At 43.6% G+C, this 18,252-nt stretch overlaps 1 protein-coding gene across 5 annotated transcripts in view; it reads left to right on the top strand.

Moving 5' to 3' along the window:
* Positions 1 to 17,698, top strand: part of lpar1 (lysophosphatidic acid receptor 1) — a 55,612-nt gene extending 37,914 nt beyond the window's left edge. For all 5 annotated transcript variants that reach the window (XM_060908162.1, XM_060908160.1, XM_060908163.1 and 2 more), the window contains one exon: positions 15,104 to 17,698. In XM_060908162.1, coding sequence (XP_060764145.1) covers positions 15,104 to 15,402 — 299 coding nt within the window. In that variant the 3' untranslated portion in view covers positions 15,403 to 17,698. The remainder of the gene's footprint in view (positions 1 to 15,103) is intronic.
* Positions 17,699 to 18,252: the final 554 nt, after the last annotated feature.

The raw sequence follows: 18,252 nt of genomic DNA on the forward strand, positions 1-18,252 counted from the left end.
TGGCGCATCATAAAACGGAAGATACGACAAAAAAGACCTAAGACAGTTGAGCAACTAGAATCCTACATTAGACAAGAATGGGTTAACATTCCTATCCCTAAACTTGAGCAACTTGTCTCCTCAGTCCCCAGACGTTTACAGACTGTTGTAAAGAGAAAAGGGGATGTCTCACAGTGGTAAACATGGCCTTGTCCCAACTTTTTTGAGATGTGTTGTTGTCATGAAATTTAAAATCACCTAATTTTTCTCTTTAAATGATACATTTTCTCAGTTTAAACATTTGATATGTCATCTATGTTCTATTCTGAATAAAATATGGAATTTTGAAACTTCCATATCATTGCATTCCATTTTTATTTACAATTTGTACTTTGTCCCAGGCGGCACGGTGGTGTAGTGGTTAGCGCTGTCGCCTCACAGCAAGAAGGTCCGGGTTCGAGCCCCATGGCCAGCGAGGGTCTTTCTGTACGGAGTTTGCATGTTCTCCCCGTGTCCGCGTGGGTTTCCTCCGGGTGCTCCAGTTTCCCCCACAGTCCAAAGACATGCAGGTTAGGTTAACTGGTGACTCTAAATTGACCGTAGGTGTGAATGTGAGTGTGAATGGTTGTCTGTGTCTATGTGTCAGCCCTGTGATGACCTGGCGACTTGTCCAGGGTGTACCCCGCCTTTCGCCCGTAGTCAGCTGGGATAGGCTCCAGCTTGCCTGCGACCCTGTAGAACAGGATAAAGCGGCTAGAGATAATGAGATGAGATGAGACTTTGTCCCAACGTTTTTGGAATCGGGGTTGTAAATAAATGTGGTCAAAGTCATTGTCTTTTTGTTATAAAGTGTCTGAGGTAGCACAGCTGTGAGTTGTGGTGTTTTGTCATCAGTTCAATACAATACAATAGCTTGACAGGGTTAGTCAAAATTATGTTAACACTAATGGATTATTTTTCTCCTGCAGATACTGTAGACGTACACCATGGGTCACAATTTAAATGGGATTGTTGCTCGCTGGTTTTTGTGTGTTGAACACGATGGCAAACAGGTTGAGACCGTCCTGTAAATCATCTTGCACATATGATGTATGTTTTGTGAATAAATGGCTTCTACCATTTAAGTGTTAACATAATTTTGACTGACCCTGTATTAGTATTTCCCAATAGAGAGTTTCAATGCCAATTTGCAATACAATAAAAACAAAACTATTTACAAGAGAAAAATCGCATTAATATAAACCTATTCCTGTAATAATCTCGTGATACTCCTGGTAATCAAAAATACTAATACACTAATCCTGATTCAAATAATAGTTAAAAATCCATCCATCCACATCACATGTAAAAGATATTACTCAAGTCTGGCTAGCGTCTTTCTTCCTTTTCAGCGTGTTTAACTGCAAGGTGACTGTTGTAGCAGGAGAGTCCTGGCCATATATCTTTGGATTGTGGGGGAAACTGGAGCACCCGGAGGAAACCCACGCAGACACGGGGAGAACATGCAAATTCCACACAGAAAGGCCCTCGGTGGCTGCTGGGTTCAAACACAGAACCTTCTTGCTATGAGGCAACCATGCTAACCACTTACACCACCGTGCCATTATGTAACAGTTGTCTAATGTTTGGTTCTCAAAACTGTCAAAATGAAAGCCTGAAAATGCACCAAGGCAGAACTGGCTTTGCACCACCACCAGCACCATCTAAAAGCCCAGGCACAAAATCTGCTTGTCCCAGGCAGCCAGGCTACTGATTTATCCACGCATCAAGTATGCAAATGAGCTACAGAAAGCATGCTCCTTTCTCTATTAAACAAGTAAAATAACAAGGGTCTTGGGCCATCGGAAGCATTAAAAAAATGTACCATGGGTGAAGTGCCCCTCTATTTTAGGATACCTGAAGATGTTAATTGGCCAGATGATGATAGATGCCATGTCATGCTTGTGTTTTTCACAACCTTATATTATTAGAAATTTGTAAAAATTCAAGCCATTATGGGTGATGTGATTGTAATTGCTTAGATTTCATTCAAATTAAGTCATATGAATGGTGTCACTGCCTCTAAACATAACCATAACCTTTTTATCTTTTCATTTGAGCTGTACTTTCATTTATTTATTTTCCATCTGCAAGCTCATGCTGGTTTTCCTGTTATAGCCTTGATCTGGTGATCTCTGGTGATTTATGTTAGAAAACCAATGCATATGATGCAAGATGAGCAATTCCTGTGGATGTTTTTCATGTATAATTTACAGATGAAGAAACAATTACCATAAGAGTAAGATAATATTTATGATAAGATAATATTCCAGGGTGGCACAGTGGTGTAGTGGTTAGCGCTGTCGCCTCACAGCAAGAAGATCTTGGGTTCGAGCCCCATGGCCAGCGAGGGCCTTTCTGTACGGAGTTTGCATGTTGTCCGCGTGGGTTTCTTCCGGGTGCTCTGGTTTCCCCCACAGTCCAAAGACATGCAGGTTAGGTTAACTGGTGACTCTAAATTGACCGTAGGTGTGAATGGTGGTCTGTGTCTATGTGTCAGCCCTGTGATGACCTGGTGACTTGTCCAGGGTGTACCCCACCTTTCATCTGTAGTCAGCTGGGATAGGCTCCAGCTTGCCTGCAACCCTGTAGAACAGGATAAAGTGGCTAGAGATAATGAGATAATATTCCAAAACTATTCTCATAAGCTGTTGCTTTCACACCATAACTGGCTGCTGTCATCCAGAGTGATTGAAGTCTGGTCTTGACGACTTCTTCTTGTAGCCAGCAAGGGCTATAAGGGCACCACTGATGACAGTCCATCATTAATGTGTCTACGGCATTTAAACTTGGTGGAGCCCATCCCTCTCTAAGCTTGGTCAATTGCGCTAAGTGCATGTCTTTGGACTGTGGGGGAAACCAGAACACCTGGAGGAAACCCACACAGACACAAGGAGAACATGCAAACTCCATACAAAGTCAGCCGTGAGGTTCGAACCCAGAACCTTCTTGCTGTGAGGCAACAGTGCTAACCACTGCGCCGCCTGGGCTTGACTGTTGTATGAGTTCAACCCTGAGCAATGCCTTTAGAAAGAACCTAAAGCCCCTTTCATAAAATCTGTTCAAGGTGGGGATGTTGTGCTTTTTTCCACCTCACTGTTCTGGGTAAAAGGTTCAAATATGGAATGAGGAGTCATTTTGTTCCACCTCTGAGCTGGAACGATTGGTAGTAATAAAGCTGGGACTGATGTCTGTGTAGAAGGCACAAGCCAGGATTGTGGAACAGGAGTGTGAGGTTTTTGATCTATTGTTATTGTTTTGAATGATGGTATGCTTGCAGTATTCATATTTCATATATTTATTTACACAGTATGTTATATGCCACCTTAAATGCCAATGCTTGCTTGCATTACATGTCACACCTCTGGTTCAGAACATCAGCAAGTTATTACCCTGTGGAAGTTCGTAGGAGGGGAAGGAGCACAGAAAGACGGCAGGCCAGAATAAAGTTCCATAACTCTTTTTATTTTGCTCTTTTCAGATGCAAAAACACTCTCTTCCATCCATACATATACACACACACACCCAAGTATCTGGTTCAGGAGAGAGCTCTCTTCCTCTGCTCTCTCTCTCTCTTTATATAGGGCGCAGTCACTGGGAAGACACACAAACACAGGTTAATTGACATCAGGTGTAGTGATCCTGCCACTTACCTTCCCTGACTCTGCCCTCCTGTCACAGACCGGCGCTTGACCACGCCCCCGCTGCCACATACCCCCACCGTCCGACTCAGGCCGGGCAGCCTTCCGGCCTGCAGCCGACTCTCCCCCCCCCCCCTTGACGGGAGAGAAAGTCCGCCACAACCATCTGTGCCCCCGGCCTGTGGATCACCTTGAAGTTGAAGGGTTGGAGTGCCAGATACCAACGGGTGATCCGCGCGTTGGTATCCTTCATGCGGTGGAGCCACTGGAGGGGCTCGTGGTCCGAACAGAGGGTGAAAGGGCGTCCCAGCAGGTAGTAGCGGAGGGCGAGGACTGCCCACTTGATCGCGAGGCACTCCTTTTCAATCGTGCTGTAGCGCCCCTCGCGTACTGACAGCTTTCTGCTGATGTACAGCACTGGACGGTCCTCCCCCTCCACCTCCTGGGACAACACGGCCCCCAGCCCTCTGTCCGACGCATTCGTCTGTAACATAAAAGGGAGAGAAAAGTCAGGGGAGTGTAACAGTGGCCCCCCGCACAGTGCAGCCTTTACCTCAGAGAAAGCCCGCTGGCATTGCTCCGTCCACTGGACCGGATCTGGTGCCCCCTTTATAGTGAGATCAGTCAGCGGGCTGGTGACATCCGAATAATTAGGTATAAACCTACGATAGTAGTCAGCCAGCCTCAGGAACTGTCTCACCCCCTTTTTGGTCTTGGGCCTTGGGCAGGCTGCAATTGCTGCTGTCTTGTTAATTTGGGGACGCACCTGCCCGTTGCCCAAGTGGAAGCCCAGATACCATACTTCCACCCACCCAATCGCACACTTCTTTGGGTTGGCTGTGAGACCCGCTCGCCTCAGCGACCTAAGGACGGCCCTCAGGTGTTGTAAGTGCCGCTGCCAGTCATTACTATAAATAATGATATCGTCGAGGTATGCGGCTGCATAGGTGGCGTGGGGGCGGAGGACCCTGTCCATCAGCCGCTGAAACGTAGCGGGCACCCCAAACAGCCCAAAAGGAAGTGTGACAAACTGGTGTAAGCCGAACGGTGTGGAAAAGGCTGTTTTTTCTTGGGATAATGGAGTCAAGGGGATCTGCCAATAACCCTTTGTCAAATCCAGCGTCGAGTAAAAGCGAGCCGTGCCTAGCCGATCTAGCAACTTATCAATACGAGGCATTGGGTACGCGTTGAATTTAGACACCGCGTTGACTTTTCTGTAGTCCACACAGAACCGGACCGACCCGTCGGCTTTGGGAACCAAGACCACTGGGCTGCTCCAGTCACTGTGGGACTCCTCGACGATGCCCATCTCGAGCATGGCCTCGAGTTCTTCCCGAACCACTTTTTTCTTGTGTTCGGGTAGCCTGTAAGGGCGGCTATGCACTACCACCCCCGGGGGCGTCTCAATGTGGTGCTCTATGAGGTCGGTGCAGCTGGGCAGGGGTGAGAACACATCCGAAAACTCATTCTGCAACTGGGCAACCTCCGCGAGTTGGGTCGGGGAGAGGTGGTCTCCACAGGGGACCGGAGAGGTATGCAATGCCAATGCTCCCTTTTGAACCTCCGGCCCCAGCTCTGCCTTCTCCGGAACCACCAACACCAACGCTACGGGGACCTCCTCGTTCCAGAGTTTGAGTAGATTGAGGTGGTAAATCTGTAGCGCCCCACCCCTGTCCATTCGCCTCACCTCATAGTCGACGTCCCCGACTCGCCGTGTAACCTCAAAGGGTCCTTGCCACTTGGCGATCAATTTCGAGTACTTTATCTCCCGGTGCAAACTCTCTAAGGCGCGTACCCATGTCGTACAGGCGGGTTTGCCGTTCTTGAGCCTGCCGCAAATTCTCCTGGGTTAGGTGTGTGAGTGTGTGGAGTTTTGCGCGCAGGTCAATAACGTATTGAATTTCATTTTTACTTGGTGAAGGACCCTCCTCCCAATTTTCTTGCAGCACATCTAAAATGCCACGTGGCTTACGCCCATATAATAATTCAAACGGGGAGAACCCCGTGGAGGCTTGGGGGACCTCTCGCACTGCAAATAACAAAGGTTCGAGCCATTTATCCCAGTTACATGCGTCCTCACTTACAAATTTTTTAATTATATTCTTGAGGGTGCGATTGAACCGTTCAACTAAACCATCCGTTTGTGGGTGATACACGCTGGTGTGGATCGGCTTAATACCTAATAACCCGTACAGTTCGTTCAGTGTTCGTGACATAAACGAGGTGCCTTGATCAGTCAGAATCTCTTTCGGGATTCCAACTCAGGCGATGATGCGGAAGAGCGCCTCCGCAATACTGCGTGCTGAGATATTGCGGAGAGGCACTGCTTCCGGGTATCGCGTTGCATAGTCCACCAGAACTAATATAAAGCGGTACCCTCGTGTTGACCGATCTAATGGCCCGACGAGATCCATCCCAATTCTTTCGAACGGGGTCTCGATTAACGGCAGAGGGCGCAAAGGTGCTTTTGGAATGGCCACTGGATTTACTAACTGGCATTCACGGCACGTCGTACACCACCTACAGACATCGCCGCGAATCCCCGGCCAATAGAATCGGGCCATTATTCAGGCTAGTGTCTTATCCTGCCCTAAGTGTCCAGCCATGGGATTAAAGTGAGCCGCCTGGAATACCAATTCCCGGTGGCTTTTTGGAATCAAAAGCTGTGTGATTTGCTCTTTCGTCTGAGTGTCCTGCGTCACTCGGTATAATCTATCTTTCATAATAGAAAAATAGGGGAAGGACGGGGTGGCGTTCGGCGGGAGCGTTTGACCATCGATTACTCTCACTTGGTCAAACACATGCCACAGAGTCTCGTCTCGTGACTGCTGTAACTGGAAATCCGCCAGGGATTCCCTGAGAGAAGGAGGAGGAGCCTGTGGCTCCTCACTCTGACGCGGAGATGACGTAGACAGCTCTGTGACAGCTGCTCCCGCCAAGGCGACACCGGGAACTCCCCCTGCTGAACTATGGCAGGACCCACTCTTCACTAAATGACTCATCAACTCCCCGAATCCCGGCCAATCAGTCCCCAAAATTATCAAGTGGGTGAGGCAAGGATTAACCGCCGCCTTTACTATAAATTTTTCCCCTCGGAAAAAAATGTGGACCGACACCAAAGGGTAGCTGTGAACATCCCCGTGCACACACAACACCTTCACCCCCTGTGCTCCCCCCAATGCCTCGTCTTGCACCAGGCTTTGGTGAATTGAGGTCTGATTACAACCAGAATCCACCAATGCCTGATATGTATCTCCTTGGATACTCACCGGTATGCGATATGCTCCGGCCCAATCGAGGGCAGCTCCTGGCGCGTTGGGGATCCGAACCACCGTGCCCACTTCCATTGCCGAACACTGCTGTTGGAGGTGGCCCGGCTCCCCGCAGCGACAGCAAACTGGCCCGGGCTTCTTCTCTGCACCGGCGCCCTGGGGCTCACTCACCTGAGGGGGGGAAGAGACAGACACAGAAGGGAAAAACGGGAGGGCACCGTGGGTGCGACGGGCCGGCTGGGGTGGGGCCGGCCCCCGCCTCCACGGTGGGGGAACGGGGTGAGGACGAGACACAGGAGGAGAGAGGGAGAGAGAAGAGGATGTCCGTTGTCCTGCCATCGCAACAGCCGCCAAATGGTCCTCCGCCAACTCAATGGCCTGATCCAGCGACGCCGGGCGGTGGCACTGGACCCACTCCGTGGTTCTCTCTGGCAGGCGGCCGATGAACTGCTCCAGCACCACCTGATCGAGGATTCTCTCGGCGTCGCAGTTGTTGGCCCTCAACCACCGCCAGCAGGCGTCCCGGAGTTGCTGGCCAAACGCGAATGGCCAGCCGACTTCCTCCAGCCGCAAAGCGCGGAAGCGCTGTCGCTGTTGTTCGGGGGTGCACCCCACCCACTGGAGGACGGCCCAGCGAAGGTCCGTGTAGGCCAGCCGGTGGTCGGCAGGGAGCTGTAGCGCGGCCAGCTGCGCCTCGCCCGTTAGCAGGGGCAGGAGGCACGCCGCTCGCTGTTCCACTGGCCAGCCCGAGGCCTCTGCTGTCTGCTCAGAGAGCGTGAGGAAGGCCTTGGGGTCGTCCTGCGGGCCCATCTTGGCTAGGGTGAGGGAAGAAGGGCCTGCGGCGGTGGAGATGGTGGACCCCACCGACGCGAGGAGGTGCCAGAACGCCCGTCGATCTAGGGCCTCGAACCGGCGCTCTTGCTCCTTCTGGAGGGTGACTAGCACCTGGTGCTGGCTCTGCTGGGCCGTGGCGAGGGCGTGGACCAGGTCTGCGAAGGGGGAGGACTCCATGGGGCTGTTCTTTTCCTGTGCTCCGTCCCGGGTTTCAGCACCACTGTGGAAGTTCGTAGGAGGGGGAGGAGCACAGAAAGACGGCAGGCCAGAATAAAGTTCCATAACTCTTTTTATTTTGCTCTTTTCAGATGCAAAAACACTCTCTTCCATCCATACATATATACACACACACCCAAGTATCTGGTTCAGGAGAGAGCTCTCTTCCTCTGCTCTCTCTCTCTTTATATAGGGTGCGGTCACTGGGAAGACACACAAACACAGGTTAATTGACATCAGGTGTAGTGATTCTGCCACTTACCTTCCCTGACTTCGCCCTCCTGTCACAGACCGGCGCTTGACCATGCCCCCGCTGCCACATATCCCTTTCACACTCGCACTGAAAACCATATCGTTTCCACCGTTATGCTGTAATGGTGTTGTGTGGAAATGGGAGCAAAACTGTAAAGTCAAAATGTTAATTCATCCCCTGGCAACCTAGTAACATTATTGGGAATCTTTTGCCATGACTGTCGTGTGAATCAGAACCAGTGACCAGTCGTGATGTTGCTGGTGTTGATGTAAATTGTGATGTAGTGATATTGCAATGGAACTACTCATACTGCTTCAATGTAAAGCAACCAGCATCAAACTCAAAACAACAAGCAAAAAAAAAAAAAACAGCAGATATAAGCAAAAACGTTATAAACATCTTTTGCTTGAACAAAACAAATGTTCAGAAACCAGAAGAGAATGCTCTCAACAGAGACGTGATTCAGATAGACTGGTGCCATGTTGCATGGTGTTGTAGTACTTGAGATCGGTCTTATCTCAAGACAACTTTTTGAAGATCTCAGTCTCGTCTTGGAATCGACCGCGTTTTTCCTCAGTCTTGTCTCAGTCTCAGAGACTCATTTTATTTCTAGACTGGTCAAGACCACAACTGTTGGGATTTCACTAAATTACATTGTCTGATTTATTTATTAACATCATTACTGTAATTGGATGTAAAACTTCCTGCTTCAAATGCAACCAATAATGTGACTCATTACTAATTTGAAATTTTCGTTACTGTTAAAGGGTGTCACCCCTCCCTGCCCCCTTCACACACACTGATCTGGTCCTGGTCTTGACTTGGTCTTGCCTTGGTCTTGGTCTTGACTTGGTCTGAACCCCTCAAAGTCTTGGTCTCGTCTCAGTCTCGATACACTCTGGTCTTGGTCATGAGTTGGTCTTGGTTTAGGTGGTCTTGACTACAACACTACTAACTAGCTAAAGTCATAACTTCGGCTTTTCACAACAATGTTTTTGCTACCTCGTAAATTATACGCCATGTCCGGGCTTGCATGCTTCACAAGTCTCACAGAGGTTTATGCTCTGTAACATTTCCATTAAATACGGTCAGGTGGGAATACATGGTATCGGTTACTTTTCCATTCTGGAAGACTGGGTGGGAATGAAAATTTGTTATCTATCCCATGTTTTTGCCTCATACAATAATGGGTTTTGTACATGAAAGGGCCTTATATAAAAACACACACTGGTGCAACTTTATGACGACTTTGTTTGGTTCAGTGTAAACAACCAAAGCCAGCATACTGAAGGGTCTTCTTTCCAGCAATATTGCGGCATCTGTGTACATGGGGCATCTGTCTGAAAAGGCAGTTGACAACAAACGACCGACCTTTTGCCGAGTATTTTAACAGGTATTGCAGTCTCATCAACACTTTATTATACCCTCCTACTGATCTTAACTTCTATTGATCCAAGTCTGCATACTTCTAAGAACCGAAAAAGACAACTATTTTGCCCATTTCTGTTGTTAGAATGCTGACAAATCCTAAATCATGTCACATACCACTTTGATGTGTTATCACCATGAAGAGAATCTTGACAGTTCTAGGATTTTGGCTTATACTGAATCTGAAAGCACAGGATCATTTGTATGAGCTGCAGCAGATTATTTTGATGACCTCTGCTTTGTAGTCTGCCAGTGATATATTTTATAATTCCACAAGGACTATAAAGTATAATGCGCCATTTCCAATGCCCTACATGAGCACCAGAGAAACACACAACAGTCTGCTAATATGAAGTTAGTTCTTCTTTGGATCCCTGGGAAAAGCCAAACAAATACCTTTGAAAGGTTACTCTATGGTATCTTTACATGTGCAATTGGTCCATAAAAAACATCTCCATTTTGATAACACAAGATAATACACAGTGGCCTCTCTGGATGCTAAAAAATATGACGCCATTGTTAGTGGTAACCAACCTTTGGCAATACTTTGCACACGTGATCATCAGAAACATTGGTACTCATGTCGTGGCCTCCTCTATTCATCATCATGTCCAGGCAAATACATCAGAAAATACATAGATCACAGAATCCATGAATATCATCACACATCTCGGCAGATGTACTGCTGAAAACCTGTGATGTTCTCTACTTCTCATCAGGTACCAAGTAAGTCCTCAGGACAGCCCCGGGCTTAGATACCTGAAACATATGTGACATGTGGTAAGGTATTTAGGTCATCACAAACTTTAAAATACAACCTCATACCTCTCTCCCAGATTCACTGAATGACTTCTACACATGGTTTGAAATGCAGGTTTACAAGTCTTCATGGAAGACCACATGTCCTCCCAAAGACCAGGTGTCTTATCAGATTCCAAATTGAACATCTCTATGAACTCATTCCTACATGCTCTATATAATGCTTAGTCCTGGGACATTTTTGACCAAAATATTTTGAACAAAAAATGATAATTCCATATTTTAATGATTTCCACCTAGACTTGGAGGCAAATTTCTTCCTGGGTATCATATTCCACCATGATACCAGGGCTCGCTGTGGGTTTTAAGAAGACCATAATCATCACTAACAATCAATACACTGTCAAAGTTGTCAAACTGTGTCCTGTCTTAAGGACTACCATCCTGTTGCTCTCACTTGTGTTGTAGTACTTGAGATTGGTCTTGGTCTCAAGACCAGTCTTAAGATCACTTTTTGAAGGTCTTTGTCTTGTCTCAGAATCGACCGCATTTTTATTCGGTCTTGTCTCGGTCTCAGACATAGAGGACCGGATTTTATTTCAAGACCGGTCAAGACCACATCTATGGGGATTTCACTAAATTGCCTATGCACTGTCTGATTTATTTGTTCACATCATTAATGTGATTAAATGTAAAACTTCCTGCTTCAAATGCAGCCAATAACGTGACTCACTGCAAATTCGAAATTTTTGTAACTGCTAACAGCTGTCACCCCTCCTCGTCCCCCTTCACACCCACTGATCTGGTCCTGGTCCTGACTCGGTCTTGCCCTACTTTCATCTTGGTTTTGACTTGGTCTCAACCCCTCAATGTCTTGGTCTTGTCTAGGTCTCGATACACTCTGGTCTTAGTTATGTCTTGGTCTCATTTTAGGTGGTCTTGACTCCTACATTAGCTCTCACACCAATCATAATGATGTCTCTTGAGGCTACTTAAGAGGCAGGTAAAGAGCAGATTCCCTAACTTACTAAAATTCACACCTGTATTTTACAACATTGTATCATCATTAAATTCTGTAAAGCTGCCTTGTGACAATGTTTATTGTTAAAAGCGCTATACAAATAAACTTGACTTGACTTGACTACCATACTCCTTACATTTGTCCTTCTCTCTGTCTCTGGCATATCACTGCAGTGACGTGTGGCCGCTCTGACGGCTTCAGTCATCTAAGTCTCTAGGGAAGAATTCCCTAGAGGGAAGAATCCCATTGCCATCTACTGGATTATTACAGAGGCTTTCTCCTCTCAATCATTCACACACACACTCACACCTATGGACAATTTAGAGTAGCCAGTTAACCTGGCCGTATGTCTTTGGACTGTGGGTGAAACCGGAGCACCCGGAAGAAACCCACACAGACACAGGGAGAACATACAAACTCCATACAGAAAGGCCCCCCCATCAGCCACTTGGCTCAAACCCAGAACCTTCTTGCTGTGAGGCGAAAGTGCTAACCACTTGCACCACCGTGCCATCCATTTGTCCTTACAGATGCTATAAACTTTACAGTGTTTATATACTGAGGCTTATGCCCATTAACAGTTTACAAATGGATATAATTTGCAGTTTTGTTCAGCTTTTTTTATGGGTATAAGGCTTCCTATTTTCTGTAGTTAGCACAGCTAACTATGTGTTGCTCCATGGTCTTGGAGGACTGACATTTTCTCTACTATACTGGTGCATATGGATAGGAAGTGAGCTAGATAGCTTTTCATTGGAACACAGAACCTAATTTATGTGTGTCAAGAACCATTACAGCTTGAACCATGAAAGAACTAGCATTCAACACAGTAGCATATACAGTATGTCACGTTTGAATTTGTTGGCCAGCATTATATGAGCCTGAACAGCAAAGTCATTGTGTTAACACATATGAAGTCTTGATTGAAGTCAATGCAAACCTTTGAGAAGTTCTCAACTCATAAACCCATTCTCAGCTTGAAAGTGGAAAAGATGTTATCAGGAGAGGAAAGATGCTCAAATCAAACCAACCTCCCCCTGTGTTGGCTTCCATGTTATAACATCCTGGTGTCGAAACAACCCTTAAGTGACTTTTTTTTTTTTTCAAACTGAGGTTTGAGCTCAGTAAACTAATCCAAACATATTCACAGACAGTTTGCTCAAAAGGTTTTCTAGCAAAACAATCATGTATTATTGTATGTGGTACTAATTTCAGGATCACTAACATTTAGGTTTTACTTGGAGCTTTAGAGAATATTTGATTTATGAAGTCTAACCAATGAGCTCAATTTCAGTACTCAAAGCCTAAATGTAATTGCATCTGGATTTACACTCAAGTTAAACACTACACTCAACAGTAATACTATTTAATAAACAGCAGTATATTTAATTTGCTGTAACAACATGCACCACTACATATGTCAGCATTTCCTATTATCTTAATCATATTTCAAATTAACACAGTGAAAGGCTTAGGGCTATTAGTGCTACAGCAGAGTAACATGCCAGGCAATTAATTGCAAAAACACTACTACGATGTACTGTTAGATATTAATCAATTATCAGATAAGTAAGGAGTCCTAGTTAATCACTAATTACATTTCTATACTGGCCAAAGCCTGATTGAATTAAAACACTTGGTAATTTACAGGGTTTTTTTTTTCTTTCTTTCAGCAGGAATGCTTTTTTCCCTTTAATTTATTTTTCTGGACATTTTAGATGTTTCAAAATGCACTGCATGTCACAGACAAATTGAGAATCTTCTACTAAGTACTTCATTGAATGACTTAATGCATGTATTTAAAATCACAGCAAATAGTTTTTTCCAAGTTTACGAGCTGTGGTGGAGGAAATAAAACCTTTACATCCCAAAAGCACCCACCCAACCCCTACAGATTGTATTTCCTTTCCTGTTGAGTTTGTTCATAAAGAGGAAAAGCCATGGAAACGGCCCATTGCAGTTTATCTAACTCCTGATAGTCCCCACATAACTTTCAAGTGATGTAAAGTATGCAAGAACAGCTGTGTTCTCTAAAAGAAAACCAGGCGTTTGTGAATATCACTTTCTATTGCAAAATAACATCTGCAGCCAAAATGTTTATCCGTTTTCAACACACACTGAGAAATGCCAGCTGAAAACAGTGTCATCAATTTGTTAAGCGTGTTCCTGAGCACTTATTGATATGAAGATGTGACTTGAATGCTGCAAGACTGTGAATGACATGCTGAAATATTGCCAGAAATATTTGACCTCAGGAAATTTCAAAACTGACAAACGTGCCTTCTTTTTCAGCTCATTAAAGGTCCATACAACACAACCCCAAAATTCTCAAAATAGTTGTCATGAACAGTGGTTATTCCAAGTATAGTACGATGACAAGAAAGGAGGGTAGTTGCAGGATGGGAGGAAAAAAGGTCACCTCCAATAACTAGTATGTAGTAGAGGTCAAATGAATTGTACATTAACATATATTTTTATGGGCGGCATGGTGGTGCAGTGGTTATCACTGTCGCCTCACAGTAAGCAGGTTCTAGGTTTGAACCTGCCAACCAACTGGGGCCTTTCTATGTGGAGTTTGCATGCTATCCCTGTGCCTGTGTAGGTTTCCTCTGGGCACTCTCGTTTCCTCCCACAGTCCAAAGACATATGGCCAGGTTAACTGGCCACTCTAAATTGCCCATCGGTGTGAGTGTGAAAGGCTGTCTGTCTGTCTGTCTGTCTGTCTGTCTGTCTGCCTGTCTGTCTGTCTGCGTTAGCCCTAAGATAGATTGGTGGCCTGCCCAGGGTGTACTCTGCCTCTCACGCAATGTCAGCTGGGATTGGCTCCAGCTCACCCATGACCTGCAATGGATAAGTGGTATAGAAAATGGAAAAAAACAGCTTTATATCTCTATTTATTCTGTCCATATTCACTGGATATGAATAATCACGCATTCTGATTGGCTACTGTACTACTAGGCTATCAGGTCATATACCTTGAGTAGAGAAAAACAAAATGACTGAGCGTGTTGCTGAAGCAACTGAGGACAAAATAAAAACTCTAATTGAAAACAAAACCACAAAAATACAAAAAAAAGCAACAAAATATGAAATGAAAATATTTGATGGTAAGAATGTATATTTTTTTTCAAGAATTATTATTATTATTGCATTTTTCACAAATTGCGACTGTCATTTCGCCAGTTTGTTTACATTCCAAGCGGAAATGATTTTGTCGGACGTTTTATATAAAGTTTTTATTTATTGAATTTGCAAAAAATAAAATAAATAATGCTCCATTTCTCAAAATCCAGTCAATGTGGATAGAATGAAACAGTTATTACACTCAATCTCGTCATACATGGCTTATAGCCAACTCTTGTCGACTATCAGCTCATGTGCTACTCAATTTCATGGAATAATTGTTATATATATATATATATATATATATATATATATATATATATATATATATATTTGTGTGTGTGTGTGTGTACACACACCTTATATTGTCATTTAGGTCGTATATTGTGCTTTGTACCCTCTTAAAATATATGCAGGTAAAAGAATGATGCTTTGCATGATTTAAAAGGTGATGCAAGAATCTGATTACGTGATACATTAGGTTCCAAAAAAATCAAAGCCTTGCAATTAATGACTCCATTCTTTTCCCCTTCCCCAGGTGCTTTTATCGTGTGCTGGACGCCTGGCTTAGTTCTCCTCTTGCTTGACGTTTTCTGTGAAAAATGCACCGTGCTGACTTTCGAGAAGTTCTTCCTCCTCTTAGCTGAGTTTAACTCGGCCATGAACCCAATCATCTACTCCTACCGAGACAAGGAGATGAGCGTTACATTCAAGCAGATCCTGTGCTGCCAGAGGCAGGAGAACATAAACGGTACAGTGGAGGGTTCAGACCGCTCAGCTTCCTCCCTCAACCACACTGTCCTGTCTCCACACAATAATGACCACTCAGTGGTTTGAACACAGCAGAAGAACGCAGCTGGCACTATTGGGATCAAACCCAGGACTGGAAAACACGCTCCTTGCCCAGTGGCAGAGCTACACAGGAGGCATTTGCATTACCAGAAAAAAAACTATTTTGGAGGGTTTTTTTTTTAAATGTGTTCTATTTTTGGTGACACTATATTAAGTATTTAATGACTGATTTACAGTGCTAGTGGTTTGGGCAGTATAATGATGATTTCCAAAAGTGGTAATTTTTAGGTCAAGTATTCATGAATTTAGATTTTTCTACTACCCAGTAAGTCATGGGTGTCCTCAGTATTAATAAAAATCGTATTAACCTTTTCACTTAGGCTTTTGCACTATAGACGTAAGCAGTGCACTCTTGAGACCACTGATTAATGGCACAATTTTGTCGCCAGCTAATCTGAAAAAGATGTGTTTCTCATTAGGCCTGTGGCATCACTTAATTATCACTACACTTGTATACAATGTACAAGGATATATTCTAAGAATATCTAGAATAGAAAACAAAATAAAACAATGGTATTTATATGTTTCAGCATGTATGCTTAGGAGAATTCCTTAAATAACTTGAATCACCTAAAGCTTATGTGGCATGATGGATTGTTGTTAGGTTTTCTACCAGAACAGTATCAGACAGAGATCATTTTTTATTTGAGGACCTTTTCAGTATCTTCCAGTTCTGATTTTGGTTGCTCTTTATGTTTTTTTTTTTCTTTTTCTTTTTAAACAACGACCACTGACCTATATGAGCCATTTCATTTCAGGGAATCCAAATCATGGACTGTCACCACATTATAAAGTCACAAGTGCCCTTTAAAAATTCAAGAGTATTTGGGATTTCTTGATTCTTTTGAGGATTTTCAGGTTTCATTGATAAATGGCTGTCACTTTGCTAACAAACGTAACAGTGTGTGTTTGTGTCTGTGTGTGTGTGCGCAGTATATTATGCAGTACCAGTCAAAAGTTTGGATACACCTTCTAATTCAGTGTTTTTTCTTAATTTTTATTATTTTTTACATTGTGTAACAATTCTGAAGGCATCAAAACTATGAAATAAGACATGCTGAATTATGTAGTAAGCAAAATCATTGTAAACAAAGCTAAATGTTTCGTGTTTTAGATTCTTCAAAGTAGCTAGCGTTTACCTTGATGACGCTTTGCACACTATTGGCATTATCTTAACTGGCTTCATGAGGTCGTCACCTGGAATGCTTTTCAATTAACAGACGTGCCTCGTCTAAAGTTAATTAGTGGAATTTCCTGCCTTCTTAAGGCATTTGAGATCAAACAGTAAATAGTAAATAATAAACATACAGTAAATAGTTCTATTTCATCTACAACTGTAGTAATCCATATTATGTCAAGAGCACGAAGGTCAGTCAATCCATATATCATCAAGTGAGTTGGTGTGTCCAAGTGTGTGTGTGTGCGTGTGTGTGTGTGTGTATAAGTTTGTCTTCGTATAAACTGACAGTGAGAAGCAGAGCAGATAAGATTTCCTGAGAATCTTGTTTGCGGTCCTGTGTGTTATGCTGTTTATGTCCAGCAGCCAGGACCTAATTAATTTTTTCTTGTGCCACAGTCATAAGCACCATGAAATTTATCTTGTGACATGACATAAGAGAAATTAAATGATCAGTGTTTGTTGGTCTGTATGTACAGTATGTATATAATATATGTATATATTCAATGTTAGTCAAAAAAGGGAATTTTTATTTTTAAGGGTTAAATGACCTTTTTTTTTCTCTCAGTTGTATCCTGCTTAACACTTAAATTATTTTAAAAAGTTTAACTTGGTGGCAAACATATGTAGTATTTCCCATTAATTAATCTGAAATTTTCGATGAAGACCTGTTTAGCAGTGGATGGAAACATCATTACTGCAAATGGTTTCAAATACAGCGAATACTAACATTGCTAATAAATGTAACAGGAAGCATTCATACAATACAAAGTCACACTTTGATTTTATATTTATCATAGGTTATTCCTCATGGATAAGGCATACTATTTATTGGGAGTATAGCCTCGGAAAAAGTCATTACATCTAATTGGGCCATAATGCTGTTTGCCCTAAACATCAGTCATGTTGGTTTATTTCCTTCCATCTTTATGATTTAACTAAAAACATGCCATTTCCATGATATTTATTTTCTATGATTTTAATCTCACCACAAATACTTGATGTTATTTTTTTCCTCCCATGCTCAAGCCTACATTCTGTATGGTATGATTCACCTAAACTCACTATAATTCAATCTTCTTAAAATAAACTTGTATTATATCAGGACATTTGTTCACATTTATTTATAAAAAGATTTCCTGATCATTTTTTTAAAATTATTTATTACTGTAAATACTGTCAACTGTTGGCTGCATTATATTGAGCTGTGCCTTTTCTAGACTTACAGAAAATAACAGGCTTAAATGCAAACCTTTACATATTAGGAGCTCTGCACTGAACAACAGCGTATGCTGCTACGAGATATCACTAAAAAATATAGCAAAAGAGCAGTCTCCTTTTTTTTTTTTTTAATTTTGAAGTCTCTGGTATTAACTGACCCCATTGGAAGCCCCATTGTATCCCAAATAGAAACTATAGAGTCAACATCCTTTAACTATATTTGTTAATGATGCCACCAAAACCTTTCAATGAAAAATGGTCAAAAACTTCAGTTTTCAGTCAAGAATTAAACTTTTTTGCTGAAAAAGAAAAAGTCTGAAATCTAATACTCATCTCATCTCATTATCTCTAGCCGCTTTATCCTGTTCTACAGGGTCGCAGGCAAGCTGGAGCCTATCCCAGCTGACTACGGGCGAAAGGCGGGGTACACCCTGGAC

Source organism: Neoarius graeffei, chromosome 25 (assembly GCF_027579695.1).
Source record: "Neoarius graeffei isolate fNeoGra1 chromosome 25, fNeoGra1.pri, whole genome shotgun sequence".
NCBI classification, from domain to species: Eukaryota; Metazoa; Chordata; class Actinopteri; order Siluriformes; family Ariidae; genus Neoarius; species Neoarius graeffei.